Source organism: Zonotrichia albicollis, chromosome 14 (genome assembly GCF_047830755.1).
Source record: "Zonotrichia albicollis isolate bZonAlb1 chromosome 14, bZonAlb1.hap1, whole genome shotgun sequence".
NCBI lineage: Eukaryota > Metazoa > Chordata > Aves > Passeriformes > Passerellidae > Zonotrichia > Zonotrichia albicollis.
Window position 1 is genome coordinate 5,543,208 of NC_133832.1, and position 17,582 is coordinate 5,560,789.

At 41.4% G+C, this 17,582-nt stretch overlaps 1 protein-coding gene across 4 annotated transcripts in view; it reads right to left on the reverse strand.

Moving 5' to 3' along the window:
• Positions 1-17,582, reverse strand: part of TAF1 (TATA-box binding protein associated factor 1) — a 29,792-nt gene that overhangs the window by 1,389 nt on the left and 10,821 nt on the right. For 2 of the 4 annotated variants that reach the window (XM_074551672.1, XM_074551670.1), the window contains exons 16-39: positions 17,367-17,567; positions 16,354-16,495; positions 15,784-15,914; positions 15,159-15,239; positions 14,614-14,763; positions 14,356-14,475; positions 14,012-14,187; positions 12,880-13,115; positions 11,415-11,622; positions 10,999-11,164; positions 10,639-10,850; positions 10,286-10,394; positions 9,994-10,092; positions 9,235-9,412; positions 7,789-7,856; positions 7,273-7,395; positions 6,824-6,916; positions 6,664-6,748; positions 6,110-6,177; positions 5,915-6,031; positions 3,057-3,179; positions 1,512-1,610; positions 1,180-1,330; positions 287-464 (exon numbers count right to left, since the gene is read on the reverse strand). In XM_074551672.1, the coding sequence (XP_074407773.1) occupies positions 287-464; positions 1,180-1,330; positions 1,512-1,610; positions 3,057-3,179; positions 5,915-6,031; positions 6,110-6,177; positions 6,664-6,748; positions 6,824-6,916; positions 7,273-7,395; positions 7,789-7,856; positions 9,235-9,412; positions 9,994-10,092; positions 10,286-10,394; positions 10,639-10,850; positions 10,999-11,164; positions 11,415-11,622; positions 12,880-13,115; positions 14,012-14,187; positions 14,356-14,475; positions 14,614-14,763; positions 15,159-15,239; positions 15,784-15,914; positions 16,354-16,495; positions 17,367-17,567 (3,314 nt within the window). The remainder of the gene's footprint in view (positions 1-286; positions 465-1,179; positions 1,331-1,511; positions 1,611-3,056; positions 3,180-5,914; positions 6,032-6,109; positions 6,178-6,663; positions 6,749-6,823; positions 6,917-7,272; positions 7,396-7,788; positions 7,857-9,234; positions 9,413-9,993; positions 10,093-10,285; positions 10,395-10,638; positions 10,851-10,998; positions 11,165-11,414; positions 11,623-12,879; positions 13,116-14,011; positions 14,188-14,355; positions 14,476-14,613; positions 14,764-15,158; positions 15,240-15,783; positions 15,915-16,353; positions 16,496-17,366; positions 17,568-17,582) is intronic. The other 2 variants (XM_074551674.1, XM_074551671.1) reach the window with 1 other exon arrangement.

Below are 17,582 nucleotides of genomic sequence, written 5' to 3' on the forward strand. Positions count from 1 at the left end.
TTATAAAAAACTTTATTTGTCCTGCCATCAAAAACCACTACATATGTGCAAGAAATCATCTAACTTAAAATGGGTGGGTTTTTCTTCTAATTTAACTCATATTTTTATCAGTGAAAATCTAACAGCAACCCCAAATTTCTGTCAGTAAGAATAAATGGTAATTATGGTTGCAACAATAAGAACAGCCACAAGATAACTTTACGAAAAATATGATATATTCTTCAGGTTGTTATGATGAAAACTTCAAAAATCTTTAAGAGAAGGGATTTTAACCAGCTGTAATTACCTGATATTGCTGTCCTCCATAACATGAGATGTCTCCCCACCATCTCCTTCATAGGACATCATGCTTTCTTCATTGTCCATGCCCATCCTTGTGTTCTCTTGAAGAACATGGGGCTGTTTGGGTCTCACTGCATTGGGCTCCACATCTGAGTCACTGCCACTCTCACTCAGCTGGATAGCTGTGTAATGAACCAAAGTTTGGTCAGGAACTGCCAGGTTTGTTCTGTCACTCACATACCCACTGTCTGTGGTTCAAGGCTGCAGTGCTGATTGTAAGGAATGTTTACAAAGCCCTGTCTCCACAAGGCAGCAGAAAAGGTATCTGGGAGGGGACACCACCCACTGAGTGCCCAATTCTGATGTTATTCTAAAGCAATCTCATTGCCATCATTACCTAAAAGGCCTTATGTCTTGTCTACTCTGAAAAATTCCCCCTTCAGAAGTCATTGGTAAATACCACTATACGCTTTTCTGCATAAGTTTGTATTAAAACATAGAAACAGTCTGAATAACCTCTGTACACCTCTTCCTGTTTGTGATAACATTGTTTTAACATTAACATTTTACATTTAACATTCATAACCCTATTTCATATCAAATTAAATATCCATTTAACTACCCCTTCGTGGCTCTGCATACCAAATCATACTTGCACTGTTTTCAGAACCACTTGCAGTTTCACTTTATGAAATACAATAAACAAGATCTTGTCTTGACTCTGCTTTCATGTGTGTCTGTATTTACAGCATTCCCATTCCTATTCTGGTTTCAGTCCCATTTGTGTTCACCCAGTTTCCTTATCTTGCCCCCTTGGTCTCTGCTCTCTACTGCATGTTTTTGTGTTGGAAGCATGAGATCAGCTGGGTTCATCAACAATCAGAAAAGGACACTTACATGAGAAAGGATTATCTCCCTCTTCATCACTTCCATCATCATCATCCTCTCCATCAGACATAAGCAAGTCTTCATAGAGGACACTGGCCTGGGGCTGCTGGGCTGATCCTTCTTCTTCATCAGCAAGGTCACCATCTGCATCTTCAACCTCCTGGGTCACACAAACAGGGATGCTGAAGATCCAGCAGCCTGCTGCCATTTTTATCAGAGATTCCCACTCTGTCCACTCTCAAGCATCCCCTCATTTCCCAGTGCTAACTTTCCCAAACTCAACAGACAGCCCTGAGAGTCAGCACCTACACTGTGGCTGGGATTTCTGCAAATATACTCACTGGGGCTGGAGTCTTAGGCTTGCCATCATCATCCTCATCAAATCCTTCAATATCCACATCAGAGTCTTCCTCGCCCAGCCTACCTCGCCCCTGGCGCATCTGGATGGGAACAAAAGAGCAGTGACACTGAGAGGGGCACTGCTGGACATCACCCAGAGCAGCAGTGACACTGAGGGGGCACTGCTGGACATCACCCAGAGCAGCAGTGACACTGAGGGGAGCACCCAGAGCAGCAGTGACACTGAGGGGGCACTGCTGGACATCACCCAGAGCAGCAGTGACACTGAGGGGAGCACCCAGAGCAGCAGTGACACTGAGGGGGCACTGCTGGACATCACCTGAGGCTGTGAGGGACACCTGGGCCACAGAGGTGGGTGTGGCAGTACAGGAAGGGAAAGACAGAAAAGAAAGTATTTGTGTATCACTCTCAGAGCAAGGATCCTTCTTCTCTTTATTGCAAGATCAGAGAGCACAGTCTCCACAAATTTCTACCTGGTGTGCTCATCCTTGAATCTCCAGCCTCACAGACCAGAGTTCCTTGTTGAACTAGTTATTTCTGGAAAATAGCACTAGGTTGTAAAAAAAATGCTTATTTTCATAATATATTTTAAAAACATACAGCATTTCCCCTAAATCTTTTTCAGTCCTTCCCTTCCTGTTCTTTCCACAGTCCCCATGAGTCCAAGATAAAGAGGACATGCATGATTCTGTTCCAAAGACTATAAATTTCTACAGAAAGCTAGAAGGCATTCACAAAGCTACAGATGGCCACAATACTACACAGAACTATTCATAACCAATCTCTGTTTGCCTGCATTGTTCAGAACAGCTCTCACCAGTCTTTCTGGTACCACTTTCAGTCTTATGGCTCCCCTCACCTTCTTCATCCTCCTGGTAATTTATTTTCATGCTCCTATTACTGCACATCCTTCTGCTATTCCCTCTCCTTCAATATTTATTGTTTTGTTTAATACAGAATAAAGGCTAAGGAAAAATATTCTGTGGTTACTGTAACAAGTTAATTTCTAATTATTTAATGCCTTTAACCTGTCTGATTTTCCTTTTACAACTATAAGGTATCTACAGTGGCAACCATATGTTCCAAGCTCCTAATTGTCACTGGACGCAACCATAATAATCTAATTATGATCTTGTGAATGTGTAGAATATCCTTCACCATTTCCTTATTCAGAATTAACAAGGGATTGCATATTAACCCTCTGTAGCATGAGTCACCAGGTTTCTACTTCCAGAAGCAGTGAAGCAAACAAATACCTGGCCTTAGGCAGATTCTTTTGCAGCTTTTGATTCTCTATTCTTTGTTTTGCAGTGTCTCAATTCCCAGTGCTCTTTAATTTTTTTTTTTTACTTTTGCCTCAGAGCAGTCAACATTAAGAAAATATCATAACTTTTGGAAGAGATATCCTTCTCTGCTTGGAAAACTTGATCTTTGTTACCTGTTTCCTACAAAGTCATTGCCTCCTTTTGGTAATTTGCTCATACAAGACAACTCCCCAACCAGATGAGAAAATGGAGGATTCTGACCTGAGCTCCTCGCTTCCCTGAGGTGATGGGAGTGTCCATAGCAGACAAATTGCTTTCATCTTGATAGAATGAAGCACCATGGGACACACTGAGGGAAGTGCTGGTATCATACAAATCTGGTGGCTAAAGTATAGGTGGAAACAGGAGACAGAACATCCTCAGGCACTGAACTGAGACTGGAACATTATCTTGAGAGGCAAGACTGGGATTTCAGGACTAAATGCATCTTTTTGGCATGGTCTTCATATCATTATACACTGTTTAGTCAAAATGAGCTAATTATTCTTAAAGAACAAATGGGGTAAATGCAATGGCTCAAAACCTCAGCTTTGAAGTTTGCCAAATAACAGCTTTTAAAATAGAAGTCAGTACTTCTACACAGTGCTATTCTACTAAGGCCAAAATCACAAATGGGCTCCAAAAGGATTCAATAAATTTATAGAGAATTGACCTCTCTGCAGCTCATAAATACAATGATCCAGGTCCAACAGAAGTTGAAGGTGCCTGAACAACCAATTCCCAGCAGCAGAGAGGGTTTGCTGTAAAAATGATCACTGCATGTTTGCATCCACCTGCTTCTGTTCCCTGCCACAAACAGGAGACTTGATTACATCAACCTTTGGTCTGACTCAGCATGGCCCTTTCATTCACTTCCTTATAATGGGAATGCTGTTGCAGCCCCAAATGTTCCAATCAGAACTGGGAAAAGTCTAGCACCTATGAAACAGCAAAGCTGCAGCTTCCAATCAATCCTACATAAGTCATTGTCTCAACTCCTAAAGCTGACACAGGCAAGAAAAAGGGGATTTGGATAAAGTGTTCCTAAAGCCAACCTGCAGTTTGCATGCAGATTGAGCTCTGAAGAGTTAATGAGGAACTACATATTAGGATTTTGATAAAGTTCCCTTACAATACACACTTCATAGACCATGACAATACTGAAAGTCTTAAGAACAATAAAAATAATTCTTAAATTAGGGAAAACAGGCTTCCTAAGATTTAAACTGACATGTAAAGCACAGACAGCTCTCAACTGTATTTGCTTTTTATATCCTGGAGGCCAACCTCTGAAGACCCATATGAGGAGATAAATGTTGGCTGTCACAACCGCATTTAAAAAAGGGAACTAAAGCCAAGCAGTTCCCCCAGACCTGCCATCTGTGGCAAGTTTGGGAGTGTGGGAAGTGGGATTTCTGCCCAGAAGCAGAGGGAAAGGGTGGCCTTCAGGTGACAGGTTCAAGGCAGAAGCTCAGAGAGCTCTTTCCTTTTAGCAAGGACAGTTCCCTGCTCAGGCCTCCTTTCCTCTCTTCTGATCACCAGCTTGGAACAAAACAGACCAAGTAACATTGCTCTTGGGAAGGAAAGCATCAGGTGAGAAAATTTTGTCCCTCATTCTCTGATGCATTGGCATCACCACTGATGCCACTGAATTCTTGAAATGTGTCAACAAATCATTGCAATATCTTCTCTCCTGCAGCCCAACACTTCCTACTGGCAGGAAGGTCTTTTTCCATGACACTCAGTTTCAGCATCCTCAGCCAGTTGAATTTGATCATGATTTCTAGCAAATACTTTCCACCTTCCTAAAATGCTACATTTTGGGTATTTTTGTGGGGAGGGATGGATGGGAGAGTGTTAAATATTGCCCCAAACCCACCTGTGTCCTGCTACTCTGGGTCAGCCATACAGTCTTTGTATACTTCTTGCCTAAACAATTTTTAAACTCATTTTTCTCTTAAAATAATCTTTATAAGATCTTAAATTATTCCTGAACTTCAAGCTCTTCTTTCCTGCTCTGACTTTGCTAAAATTAAATGCAACTTTCCAGACATAATTACATCAGACTTGCACAGAACTGAAAAATTATTGGTCTACAACTGGGTTGAACAACTGCAAAGAAAGTTTTGATTTGTCTTCCTATACCCCAACATTTGCATTTTATCATTCAATTATCAACACAGAGATCTTTCCCAAAGCCTATGAACTTTTTCAAATAAACAAAAGGCACATCTCAGACACTAGGATGACATCCCCTGCTTTCCTAGGCAAATTCCGAAGTTAATTTTAGTTTTCATGAACTAAATTCATAATTTTAGTTTTAACTTGTCATTCCTGGTGGAAGTTTTTAACTGCTGTTTTTAAAAACATCAAACAGCCCAAAATAAGAATTTTTTTTTTTTAAGTCTAAGTAGCTTATAAATCTTTGCCAAACTGTAAACATTGAAAAGAAACCCAGCATGTACTTGCTCTGTAACACATAGAAAATACCTGACACACACAATTGTCTTCTATAATATAATTATAAAAGTTAAAAAATATTATTTTCCACTAGAACTGGAACAAGAGATGCAGAGAATCCCAGCAATGAGAGTACAGTTGGAGTTTGCTGACATTATTAGAGAGTTCCTTTACCCACAGCAATGAGCCTTTCCAATAATGCCACCACCAAACAGCTCCCTGGATTCCTCTCAGCACTACACCCATGTTTTGTCCTCATGTTCTCCTTACCTGTCCACTGCTTGACTTCTGAGGATTTCTAAATGTTACACTTGCACAGTCCTTGACCTTCCAGCCACACTCAGCTGTACCTGACTGCACACAGCTCATTGCAGACCAGTTCTACAACTTGCCTGGGAAATGTCTCTCTCTGTCTTAGGTACCTCACTCTCTGAAGCATCAGAACTGTTTCTAATATTTATTCTTAAAAAGCAGTATGTGTTTGCACACCATCCAACAACATACTCTACTAAAAGACAAACTGCAGACAGATGGAGAACATGAAACAAAGAGGAAAACTGGGATCAAACACCCAGGAGATTGAAACTAAAAGGAAGTGAAAGCCTTGCTTGGTCACTTGCCTGTGGAGTGTAGGGACCAGGGGTCATAGGATCAAGACTCTCCAGATCTGCCTCCTCCAGTGCTGCTTCCTTAGCAGTAGAGATGTCTCTCTCGAGTTGAGTCAGGTGCTCATCATACTAAGAACAAAAAAGCTTGCTAAGGTTGCAGAGCAGAAAATTCAAATTGTAAATATTCCACTAAAGTTGTCCACATACCTCAGCTAAAGTCTGGTAACAGATGTTTACAATCTCCTGGGCTGTTTTTGTGTACTGGCTGTCTGACCCTGTAGTAAGAAACAAATCTCTTTATACATTCTGATGTTTTTTCAATACAGACAGCAAGAGACAGGTTTTGGTTACACAGACCCCTAAATCCTAACTTCTTCTGAGTAAGCAGAGCTCACATTCAGCTAACAGAGCACAACCAGTTTGTTCCAGCATTAAAAGTGTGATTTAGAGGTACAACAGGAAGGTTGTACCCTGTCTGTCTCAAGGAAATTCCCAGAAACAAATCACTGGATCAGAGACGTGTACTGAGCAAGCAGAACATCCTCCCCAAATGTAACTGCCCCATTCTGCACCAGATGGTAATAAAGCTCCATGTGACAGGAAAAACAGCACTGTTTAAGCATTTCTTTTGTCAAGAAAGGAAAACAATCATCAGGTTTATGAATCACAGCCTCAGGCTTCAACACACTTTGGCGGTACAGGTGCCCAGATGAATTAATGTAAGTACAAAAGGCAGCTGAAGCCTCATTTCCACCACCTACCATTGTACTTAATGCTGTTGGCAAGGATGAGGTTAACATCATCCAGGAAAGTCTCCCTGTTCTGGTATTTGTGTTTGGAGATATTCTGGAAGAGAATTGTCACCCAGTGAGTGATCAAGTCCAAACACCTCTCAGGAGACTGCTCAGCCCAAGCGCTCACCTTGCGGATGGTCTCCAGATCCATCGGGTTGGCAATCACCTTGTAATAGTCAGGAACAAACTTCTTGTTAACTGGATGGTGGAATGGCCAAGACTGAAAAAAGAAAAGAAAAAAAGGAAAACAGACAGGTTTAGAAAGCTTCTGTGTAGAATTTTCTACTGTTTGAGCTACAAATGTCATAAAACAAGTCTGCAGAATTGATTAACACTCCAAATAAATTTAAGGTGTTTATAACAAGACCTCTTGAATTCAATCATTTAGGTTCAGGAGGGACACAGAGAAAAGATCTACCAGCTGGATTTTTAACTAGGCCTGTAAATATCTATTTGACAGCAGGAACATATAATACAAATTGATAATTTTACAGAAGACTTTTCTATTTAATAGCACTGTTTTCTCCACAACATCAGCACATTTTGACATCACACACAGTAACTCAAGATACATACATCTGGAACTGCCATCATCTTTTGAGTCACTATGTTATCCAAAATGAAGGAAAAGGCCACTTGATCATCATCATCCAGGAGAGGGTTAATTGCTTTTTCTAATCGAGCCAGTTTATCTTCTTTCTGCAAAAGAAGTAGGGAAAATCAGTGGCTGACCCTAAACTAATAACTGAACTATCACAATAATCTGTCCCAGAGAGATTCCCATGCACATTTTTATGAAAACATTTGAAACTAACAGGGGGTAATAGTCAAGATATAAGCCTATAGATAAGGTAACTTGAATAAGAAACAAGCATTTTTTCAGAAAGGCTCCATGGGAACTGTTTAAAATGGTAAAAATTCAAATACCTTCTGGGCTAGGAGGAAGAACTCCTTTAATTTTCTACTACCCTCCCTAAACCCCTAGGTTTTGTCTATGCACATCCTCTATTCTCCAAGTCTTCAACCACCCCAGAATGGAGGGGGATCATCCCTCCCCCTCCATTCTGACCACAACACATTCACAGAACTTGCCTCTTTTAGCTTTTCATCACACAGGTCGAGCATGGACTGGGATATCTGTGTCAGTGAGTGCTTTGGCCCTGCAAACACACACAGCAAGTGCAGCTTGATTAAAAAGGCCATGTCACAATATGATTAATCTTTACTCCTAAGGCATCACTGATAATATTTCTGGCACAGTTAGGAGAATATACTCAAGTATATTTTCAATACACACAGTTATTCAAGTTCAGCATGCATTTTATATGAGAAAATGTTATTAGTAGTAAATAATATTTCTGGCATACATTCTAGTAAAGTTTGGAAACCTTCTGGAAAGCAGCTGTGCCTGTGGCAGACTGGCCTCCAAGCCCTCCACCTCTGCCAAATATTCACAGTATAAATCATGAAATTTCTGTTTCCTTCCCTAAGTCCAGTCAGTGAAGCAAAACTGCTAAGGAAGGCAAGACGGACATTTAAGGAATATTCAAAAACCCACATCTTTCGATAATTTCAGGATTCCTCAGACATGGGAACAAGCATTTGCAACAGAACTATGAAAAAATGGATCTTACTTATTAGGACAAATCAGGGATTTAACTGTCAAAATAATAAAGGAAGCAGCAAAGACACAAACTCAGTGCTGTCAGTGTCACCCTCAATGCTGCACAGCCTAGACAGACTCAGTGCAGCTGGGAGGTTTTTCTGTCAAATTACTGTATTTTGGACAAAGACATTTCTATCAGCAGTCAGAATAAAGCCAGGGAATCAGCACTTTTCTCCAGCAGATACATGCTCTACCACAGAATCTATACTTTTATTTTAAACTAGCTTTCTTTCATTTTTTTTTTTAAACTAGTTTCCTGACCTTCCCAAATGGGGAAGAAGTTTATTGCAACTGAGAATAAAATCTGTAAAATCATGACAGCAAACTCTACTCAAATGCTCCAAGGCACTGCCTTCAATGGGTGTGAACTATTCCTATTTGCATTGAAAGATTCATTCAATAAAGATAATAATGTAATCTAACTCAAAGCTGCATGCTCCAAGGCACTGCCTTCAATGGGTGTGAACTATTCCTATTTGCATTGAAAGATTCATTCAATACAGCATAATAATGTAATCTACTGAAAACAATATTTTACTTAGCTATGAAGGAGGTAGGCAGGACTTGAAACATGCAGAAGTCTTCAGTCATTGAGTCACTCCAAGACACAAACCCATAACTGAACTTCAATTACCACATCACAGTCACCATTTAGCTGTTGCTACATGCTGGAATTCACTTTTTTCTTATTAATTAATTAGTTCATTAAAATTAATATAATCTTTCAGGTATATCTGGAAAAATATACGTTCGCTACTGCAATCTGGAAGTGCATTTACTCTGCTTTTATGTTGCTTTTCTTGACTCTAAAAGTTCCACAGCTCATCCATGCACAGTGTATTAGCAGAAGCAGGATTTGCCTGTGTTTTTACCATTGTATGTGGCACTGTTCTTCACAATGAGCTCCAGGTGCTCCCTGAACTCCTCCCGGGACGGGTACTGCCTCTTACGGACGTTTTCACGCAGGGTCTGTAAATCCATGGGCCGAGTAATGATCTTGTAATAATCTTTGACAACTTTTGGATTTACAGGAGTGTGGAAGGGGTATGTCTGATGAGGAAAACCAACAAATGGTTATTAGCACAGTAATAGCACAGCTAATCTCAGTTTAACGTCCACAGTTAAACAGGCACTAATGCATAAAACTTTACACAAACAGTTTCCTGAACCAGGGAAAACACAATAAAAAACAGTGTTTGCCATCAACCCCATGATGGCAAGCACTTTCTTACATGCAATATTTTCAAATACCACTATAAGAAGGAAAATCTCACTGAGAATTTGTAGTATTTTCAATTGCAGCACAGAAGTCAAGAAACTGAACTTTTAAATTCTCTTTCCAACTCAAATCTTCCATTTAATCTTTTGATTTTGCAAGTTTCTGGCAAGCTCTGGTCGGAAAAGAGCGAAGGACAGATCTTCTCCAGTGCCACATATATAAAAGCATTACACACTGCTACATTTCATTTATCTTGTGCTGGTTTTGTTGAAAAAAAATTTTAAAAATATCACATATGAGCTTTTAACATGTACCTATACAAAACCAGCCAAATTCTGGTGTCTACAACACATACCCTACTTCAACCATATTACTTGAGATGCAGGATTTGGGTGTCATAGCTCAAACTTACATTGGGAAGATCCCTGATGTCATTGATGATGCCCTCCAAGATGGATGAGAGTGTCACCATGGGATCTGTTCTCCGCCGGTGGATGGATTTATGGGGACGCTGAAAAAATCAAAGGCAGAAAAATGAAGGCAGTTTCAAGATGCAAAACATTCCTCACAGAAATCCTAGACAATTTAGCTTATTAATTTCCTGGGCAGGCACGAGGAGGTTGCACAGGAGCAGTTAAGGGCCTGGCCAGCTGGTACAAACAGAAATGGAGGTGCTGCAATCAGCTCAGCAACTCTTCACTCACGTTGAGATAATCACAGTGCACCGTTGTCCCTACGCGACGCTTCTTCTTCGGAGGAAGCTGCTGCTTGGGAAACTTCAGGACCAGGGATTTCCTGCGGACCTCATCAGCACTAGGCACAAACAAAAAAAGCACAATACTTCCTCCAGCCCTCATGTGAATCAAGACTATTTGTCCCCCAGTACTGGTTTTGGTTCCATCTCCCATAATAACTAATGCTTAATGGAAATTCTGGACTAACAGTTTATGTAAATCCCTGTCACTTTATGTGATTAATACACATATGAGTGTTCTGCATTAAGCTCTACATTGTTTATTCTTATTATCCCCACCAGTATCTCTGCTTTTTCCCTTACCTCTCAATCAGTTGTTTTCCCAGGACAATTTTCGTTCCTTCAACTTTGATGAGTTCTTCATTGTCATTGTGAATGACTGTTTTTTCCAGCTCTTCCTCCTGCTCCTCTGTCATTGCAACAGGATTAGAAGGTGGGGCATTTGTTTGGTAGTAAAGAGGGCAGAACTTATTAGTCCTCATGTGCCCAATTGCACCACATGCTCCACATTTCAGCTGCAAAAATAGAAGGTGATGGATCAGAATTCACATATGGGCTCCTAGTTTTGAGGCAATGCATCATTAAAATCCCCCAGTGAGATCTTTAGTACATCATTAGAACAGAATATTTCTCCAGTAGCCATAACCTGTATGGAATGCTTACTTTCAAGTCTGGACGCTCTTTCATTTTCTTGGGCTTCTTTTCTGGAGGACCCTTGAGTTTCTCCTTCTCTTGGTTCCGCTTTAGCCTCCGTAGCTGCTCCTGGATCCTGCGCCGCTCCTTCCGCATCTCCTCACGGTGCTGCTCATCAAACAGGGCAAACTTCCGTCTGGGTGGGGGGAAAAAGCCCAGAAATTTTCCAGCCTAGTTCATGACTTACCAGGTACTCTTCTGCCAGCTCAATCACTGCACGAAGTTTGTGACACTCTCCAAAGGGACAGCCATTAAATCTCTTTCTCTCCACAATTACTGCACTGGGCTTCTACGCTCAATTCTACATTTCTTCATGCTGTCAGTGGAATGAAATAAGCCTGCAGGCAAAGTGAAGAGACAGGAGGAGGAGAGCAGGAAGGCCTTACATGAACTCCTCATCCTTGGTGGTCCGTATGCGGCAGTAGGCGTCGATGACCGCGGGTTTCCGCACCGTCTCACACCGCACGTACTCCTTGCCGTCCTCGTCCCTGAACGTGCGGTAGATCTTCAGGCGCCGGCCCGTGGCAGAGGAATTCAGGCTGGTCACAGAGGCAGTGTCATCATCCTTGTGAGAGTTTGCTGAGGCTGCTGAAGCTGTTGTCACAAGAAAATGCTTTATTTGCTTCTAGGTTTTTTCCACATGGTAGAAATACCATTGTTTAAATACAGCAGATAGTTTTGGCTTAAAAGCTTCCAAGACACACACTCAGGAAAACCTAATAGAAGTCTTTCCCTTTACTTGTTCATGTTCTCTTATGATGACATGAAATCCAGCTGAAACAAAGATACCTAATTATCCACATAGACTATAAAGCCAGAAAGAACAGCTACAGTCAACAAGGAACCACAGGTACAACCTGCAATGCAATCTGGCCCTGCAGATGAATTAGTTACAGTGCTTTTCATCATAGGTATGGTTATCTGGCAGAAACTCAGGGTCAAGAACTATCCAGTTTTCCAAGGAGTGTTCAACCAGTGTGTCAAGTGAGCACAGAATCTTTTTTGCACCACTCATAATTCAGGTTGAGAGGTTTTGTAGAAAGTAATACTGGATATCTTTCATGAGGTAATAATCATCAAAAATCTTCCACATTGGCCTTATAAATTATTCCACTATTTTTAGTCATTTATTCCCAATTTGAGAATAGATGGCAACAATAACATTGACTCAGATGCAGAGTTCAGCTTTTCTCACACACATTCAAAAAGTAACAGTGGTCATGGGCACCTTCATGAAGTTCATTCACAGGCCAAACGTTTTACCAGCCAGTCAGGGACATGCCAAGTTCTCTGTTGAAATGCACTTAAAACAAGCACATCTCCAGGAGATCCAAACCTGGCAGCTGCCCAATTTACCTCCAAACATGCTGCCACAGCACACAGTGTAACAGACACTGCTATCAGCCTGCAGACTGTGCTGCTTCACACACAGAGCTGTGTGTACACTGAAGATGCAACTACACAACCGTAAGATGGTTGCAGGAACTATGTGTGAAGACATCTTGAGAAAAATACTGAAAAAAAACCAGCTCCCCGCTCAAAATAAAAATAAAAAAAAGAAACCTCAGCAGGAAGCAGCAATGACTATTTAAAGAAATACCAGAGTAAGTTTATAGTTCAAAATAAACAAAAGATATGAGGCAAAGAATACACTTCACATGCACTTTCAGCCACTAAGTGCTCAAGAGAAGGAAGAACCCCCAGAGAGGGAAAAGCCCCAGATAAGCATGTTTATACCTTCTCCCTGTAAGGAATCCACACTCTTGAGTGGCCAGATCAGCACACTTTGCAGCAGGACATAAAGTCCTGCATCCCTTCCCAGGCATAATTCTGGTGGTTGCAGTTACTTACACAGCCCCTTTTTGTCTCTCCTGTCCTTTTTGCCCCTGTCTTTGTCATTGTCTTCTCCCAGGAGCATCCTTTGCAATTCCTTCCGTTCCTGCTCTTCTCTTTCCCGAGAGAGCTGAGAACTAGTTTTCTTGTTCTGTAACATATTCTCAATATTCTTTCCCATCTCTTCAAAGTCACTGTCTTCAGCTGAACTGCTATCTGTGTCTGTTGACAGGATCTCAGTGGATTCCAGAACCCTGAAATAGGAGACATCCTGAAAGTCAGTGAATGTTGTCCTCCCAAATTAAAAAAAAAAAAAGTCTACTAGCTTCCCAGAAATACAAATGTAAAAATGATGGAAATCACTACTATAACAGGCATAATATATTCCCTTCTCAGCCTTCCTTTTAACCCCTGCTAAAAGAACAACTGTTTCAAGACAATCCTTTCCAAACAGTTGATCTCTTCTTCATTAACAATACCTTATTGCCTCAGCACTCTCAAATCTCAGGCCAGAACAAGGAGTAATGCATGAATTCTGGCAGTTCTAAGAACAGTACATAGAATTGGTAACTGCTACCCAAGAGAGAGATGGCAATTTTTTCAGAAAGGAAAGGAAAGGAAAAAGGAAAGGAAAAAGGAAAGGAAAGGAAAAAGGAAAGGAAAAAGGAAAGGAAAAAGGAAAGGAAAAAGGAAAGGAAAAAGGAAAAAGGAAAAAAGAAAAAGGAAAAAGGAAAAAGGAAAAAGGAAAAAGGAAAAAGGAAAAAGGAAAAAGGAAAAAGAAAAAAGGAAAAAGGAAAAAAGGAAAAAAGGAAAAAAGGAAAAAGGAAAAAGGAAAAAGGAAAAAGGAAAAAGGAAAAAGGAAAGGAAGTGGTGAACTACTGATATGTGGAACTGCAGAACACCTCATGCTGTGACTCTGCAACACAATTTACCTTTCCAAAAGGTCTGTGACAACAAGGGTTTCTATTATTCTGAGGGTTTCTATTAACAGCCAAAGGCCTCTTTCTCAGTGCTGTATTTCACGAGCCAAACAAGTTGAATGAACACCTACACCACTACATATCAGTGAGCCCCAGACATGCACAGAGCTGGACTTTTGAGGTGGGGACAGGGTGGGGTCCAAGGCTGTGAACATCAGATAAGAACGCACTTATTTTGTAAGTCGAAGATGCGCTGACACTCTTCTTTGTATCTCTCCTGATGCTCTGCCACAGAGAACCGAGAGCCACGGGCAAATTTGCTCATGGGCCCCTCCCCTGAGCGTGCCTGCTCTGTGGACATGGTACGGACCACATCGATCACCTCCCACCGGGACAGCTTCTTTATCTGCAAACAGGAAAACAAGGAGTGCTTCTAAAGACACACAGCTGAGGCACCTGGCTGTGGATCTCAAGCCTCTCCACATGAGGTCAAAGCAGAAATTTATACATCCCTTCCACCATCAGCTGCCAAAGCCTTAGTGAAGGATGCAGCCTGCCCTGGGCTCACACTCACCTCCTCCTCAGGCACTCCGAATTTCCGCAGAAGCTGTTTGGCATTTTTGAGGGAAAGCCGGCGCAGATCCGCGTCTGTGCCCGTCACTGTCTTCTTCACTGGTTGAGGCTCTTTATCGTCCTGTTCAGAGGACGATTCAGCCCATTAGTATTACAGGAGACTTTCCAAGGCTCATTTAATATTTCCTCTTCCTTATATCCCTTATTTAGTCCACTTCTCCCACATGACTTCCCAGCTATTGCTATTTGGGAACTGTACCTTCTGCTGGGTTGGTTTGTTTGGAATCTTGACATAAGAAAATCCTTCCCCACAACCAGTGGGATCTGCAACACCAGTCACTTCTAGGAGACACTTGCCCTTCATGGCAGCAATGAAGGCTCGTGTGGTGTTCCAGGGAGCTGTGCGCACCTGCCAGAGAGAAAATAAACAATCACAACCCTGTTACAGTCCAAGCTTTTATTTTTGAACTCTTCCAGTCATACTGAGAACTTTTCAACTGACACAATGAGGGTGAATTCCTCCTCTTGATCCTTCAGCTGCCCTGATAACACTTCAATGAATAACTGAAGTGCTAAGGAACTCACAAAAAGGCATTTAAGGTAAAAAAAGCCTAATTCTGGAAAGGATCCACAAGAACAATCACCAAAGACAGGTATGAGCTGCCAGCAGAAGATCCCAGGAAAGCTGTGTGAACATTGGAACCAGTGAATCTGACTTTAAATATGTCCTTTAAATACAAGGACCTAATTTTTTTTTCAAATTTATATACTGGTGTACACACTCATGTATCACTCTGATGGTACCTCATCATCAATCTTCATTTGAAAATCCTCTTCATTCTCCTCTTCTGGAGCAAAGAAGGATTTCTCCCCATAACCTGCATCCTGCAGAGAAATGTTAGGGAAAAAATGAGAAGCTGAAGTCTTAAAAAGGTTACTGGAGACAGAATCAGAAGTGTCTCTGTGGAGACCTGCCATGCTGAACAAGCAAATTTCCAGAGACAGTTGTTTGCAAGATTCACAGTGACCAACAGCAGCAGAGATGTCAAACTGCCCATTATTTTGACAAACTCCATATCTAACAGTGCATTCAAATTCAAAAAAAATAATCAGTGTCTCTTACTAATCAGTGCCACCTGCTGGTCACTTTCAGCTGTAGAGCTCCAGGTATAAACATAAGCCCTTTCCTGTACTTTCCCTTTGGTACTTTTGAGCTAATTAAATGTTGAGATAATAGGAGGTAAGAATACAATGTTTCTCTCTTTAAAACTTAATTCCCTTTTATGCAGCAGCAAACTCAGCAAGTGACACAACAGTTAGGGACCTAACTTGCCTACTTTATAGCACAATTAGCTTCAGAGAGGGGGTGTTACCTAGGCTCACCCCTCCCAGGGTGCCAGGAATTTGCCTTGGATTTAGCAGGATTTACCTTGAGCCGCTGCTCGGCTGCAATCATGCTGTAATAGGCACAGCACTGCTCTGGGGACACCATGGCTCTGATCTCCTCCTCTGTTGGCAACCTGAAATCCGGCTTTAAAACCCACCAGTTTGAGTCCATCCCTGAAAAATGCACAGGTCAAACACTGAGTAGTTTCCCATGTGGGGTGGATGTCATCACAGTCCCAGCTTTCATTTGCACGTATTTGCTTGCAAAACACAACACAGCCACACAGAGAGGGAATGTGTTTGTGTTGTGTCTTTAATGAGTAAAGGGTTATTAAAAATGCCCAAAGGGTTATTAAAAATGTCTAAACTTGTGACCAGTGTCTACTGTCACTATTCTAGTGACTACTAAATGTAGTCATTTCTCACCATCAAGCACACTTGTGCCAAAAGAAAGCGCACATTCTTAAAAACCGGCACAAACAGCACCCCTGTCAGATTACAGTTCTACAAGCTTTCAAGAATGGTTTATCAGGAGATGTTCTCTCTTTGTGCTGTGTTGGGAGCTTCAGGAGCAGCACAGGATGGCTGCCCACCAAAGAAAACCCCTCAGTACCTGTGCGTTTGAAATCGGCGCAGAGCTTCAGGCGCTTGCGGATGCTGCTCTCGGAGTGCGAGGGAAAGGCCTTCTTGATGTCCTCCATGCGGATCCGCCGCGGGCGGTCCCTGCTCTTCCAGAAGAGCCTGTAGATAAAAACCTACAAAACAACACCCATTTGTCCAAAGAAACAATAAATCAGCTTGTACAGACAGTACACACGATGTTTCTGGTGTCTGCTCCAGATTTGCTACTTAAAAACCATTGTTTCTCATAAATTTACTCAGTGAAGTTTTCCAAGCTGTGTGTCTGCTTCAGGTTCAGCTGTTTTTGAGAAAGAGATGTGGAAACATATTTGTCTTGAAAGTTTGTTTTAGCACATTAGAAATGTTCGTGCTTTGTCACAGAAATTCTGTGAACAGCATGGATTCTCCTACTCTGCAGATACCTCTGGAGTTATAATTTTGAGTTAAATTGACAGTAAATTACTAGAAATTTTCTCAAAAAATGAAATTGGGGATAATTACTGAACGTTCATGGACTGTCTCAAAGCTTAATCACCAGAAGATCTAGAAAATTAAGAAAGACCTATGAGGCAACTCTAATTCTGTGCTGTTTGATAGAACAGTGGTAAGTTTCCTTAACTGACTCTTAGCAAAACTCATAAGTGACATTTTACACAGCACAACCACTTCAAAACCCACTCTAACTTCTTCAGTTTTGTACATTTATATATAATTTCCAAACCTTTTATTCTGGTAATAAAAAGCCTTTATCTTATCAGATAGGATGCCATTAAAAGAGAAGAGACAGGCTATAAATCTTTGGTTAAATGAAAACCAAAATGGCCTGTCTGGTTAACATCCAATTCTTACAGTGCTCTCATCTGACAAGAAAACAAACAAATGAAAAAAGAGAGTCACAGCAGGACAATGAGATTGTCAAATCAAGACTGTCCCAAGGTCCAAGCCTATGCCATGGGCTTGCCCCAAGGACCCCCCAAAATCCCCAAACAATCTCCTATCACATACCTGCAGGAAGTCTCTGATATGTGTGTTAGCTCGCTTAGAGTTGGGCCCAGGTACTTCATAGAGGGGGCACTCCTGCCCAACTACAAAAATATCCACTAATTCTCTAATGTAGTAACCTTGGCGTGTCCTGATGATCAGAAAATCTGTTTCAGGCATCTTATGTAAATAGATGGGGGCCCGGAAAAGATTGTTTTCAAATGCCTGTTAAGAGAAACA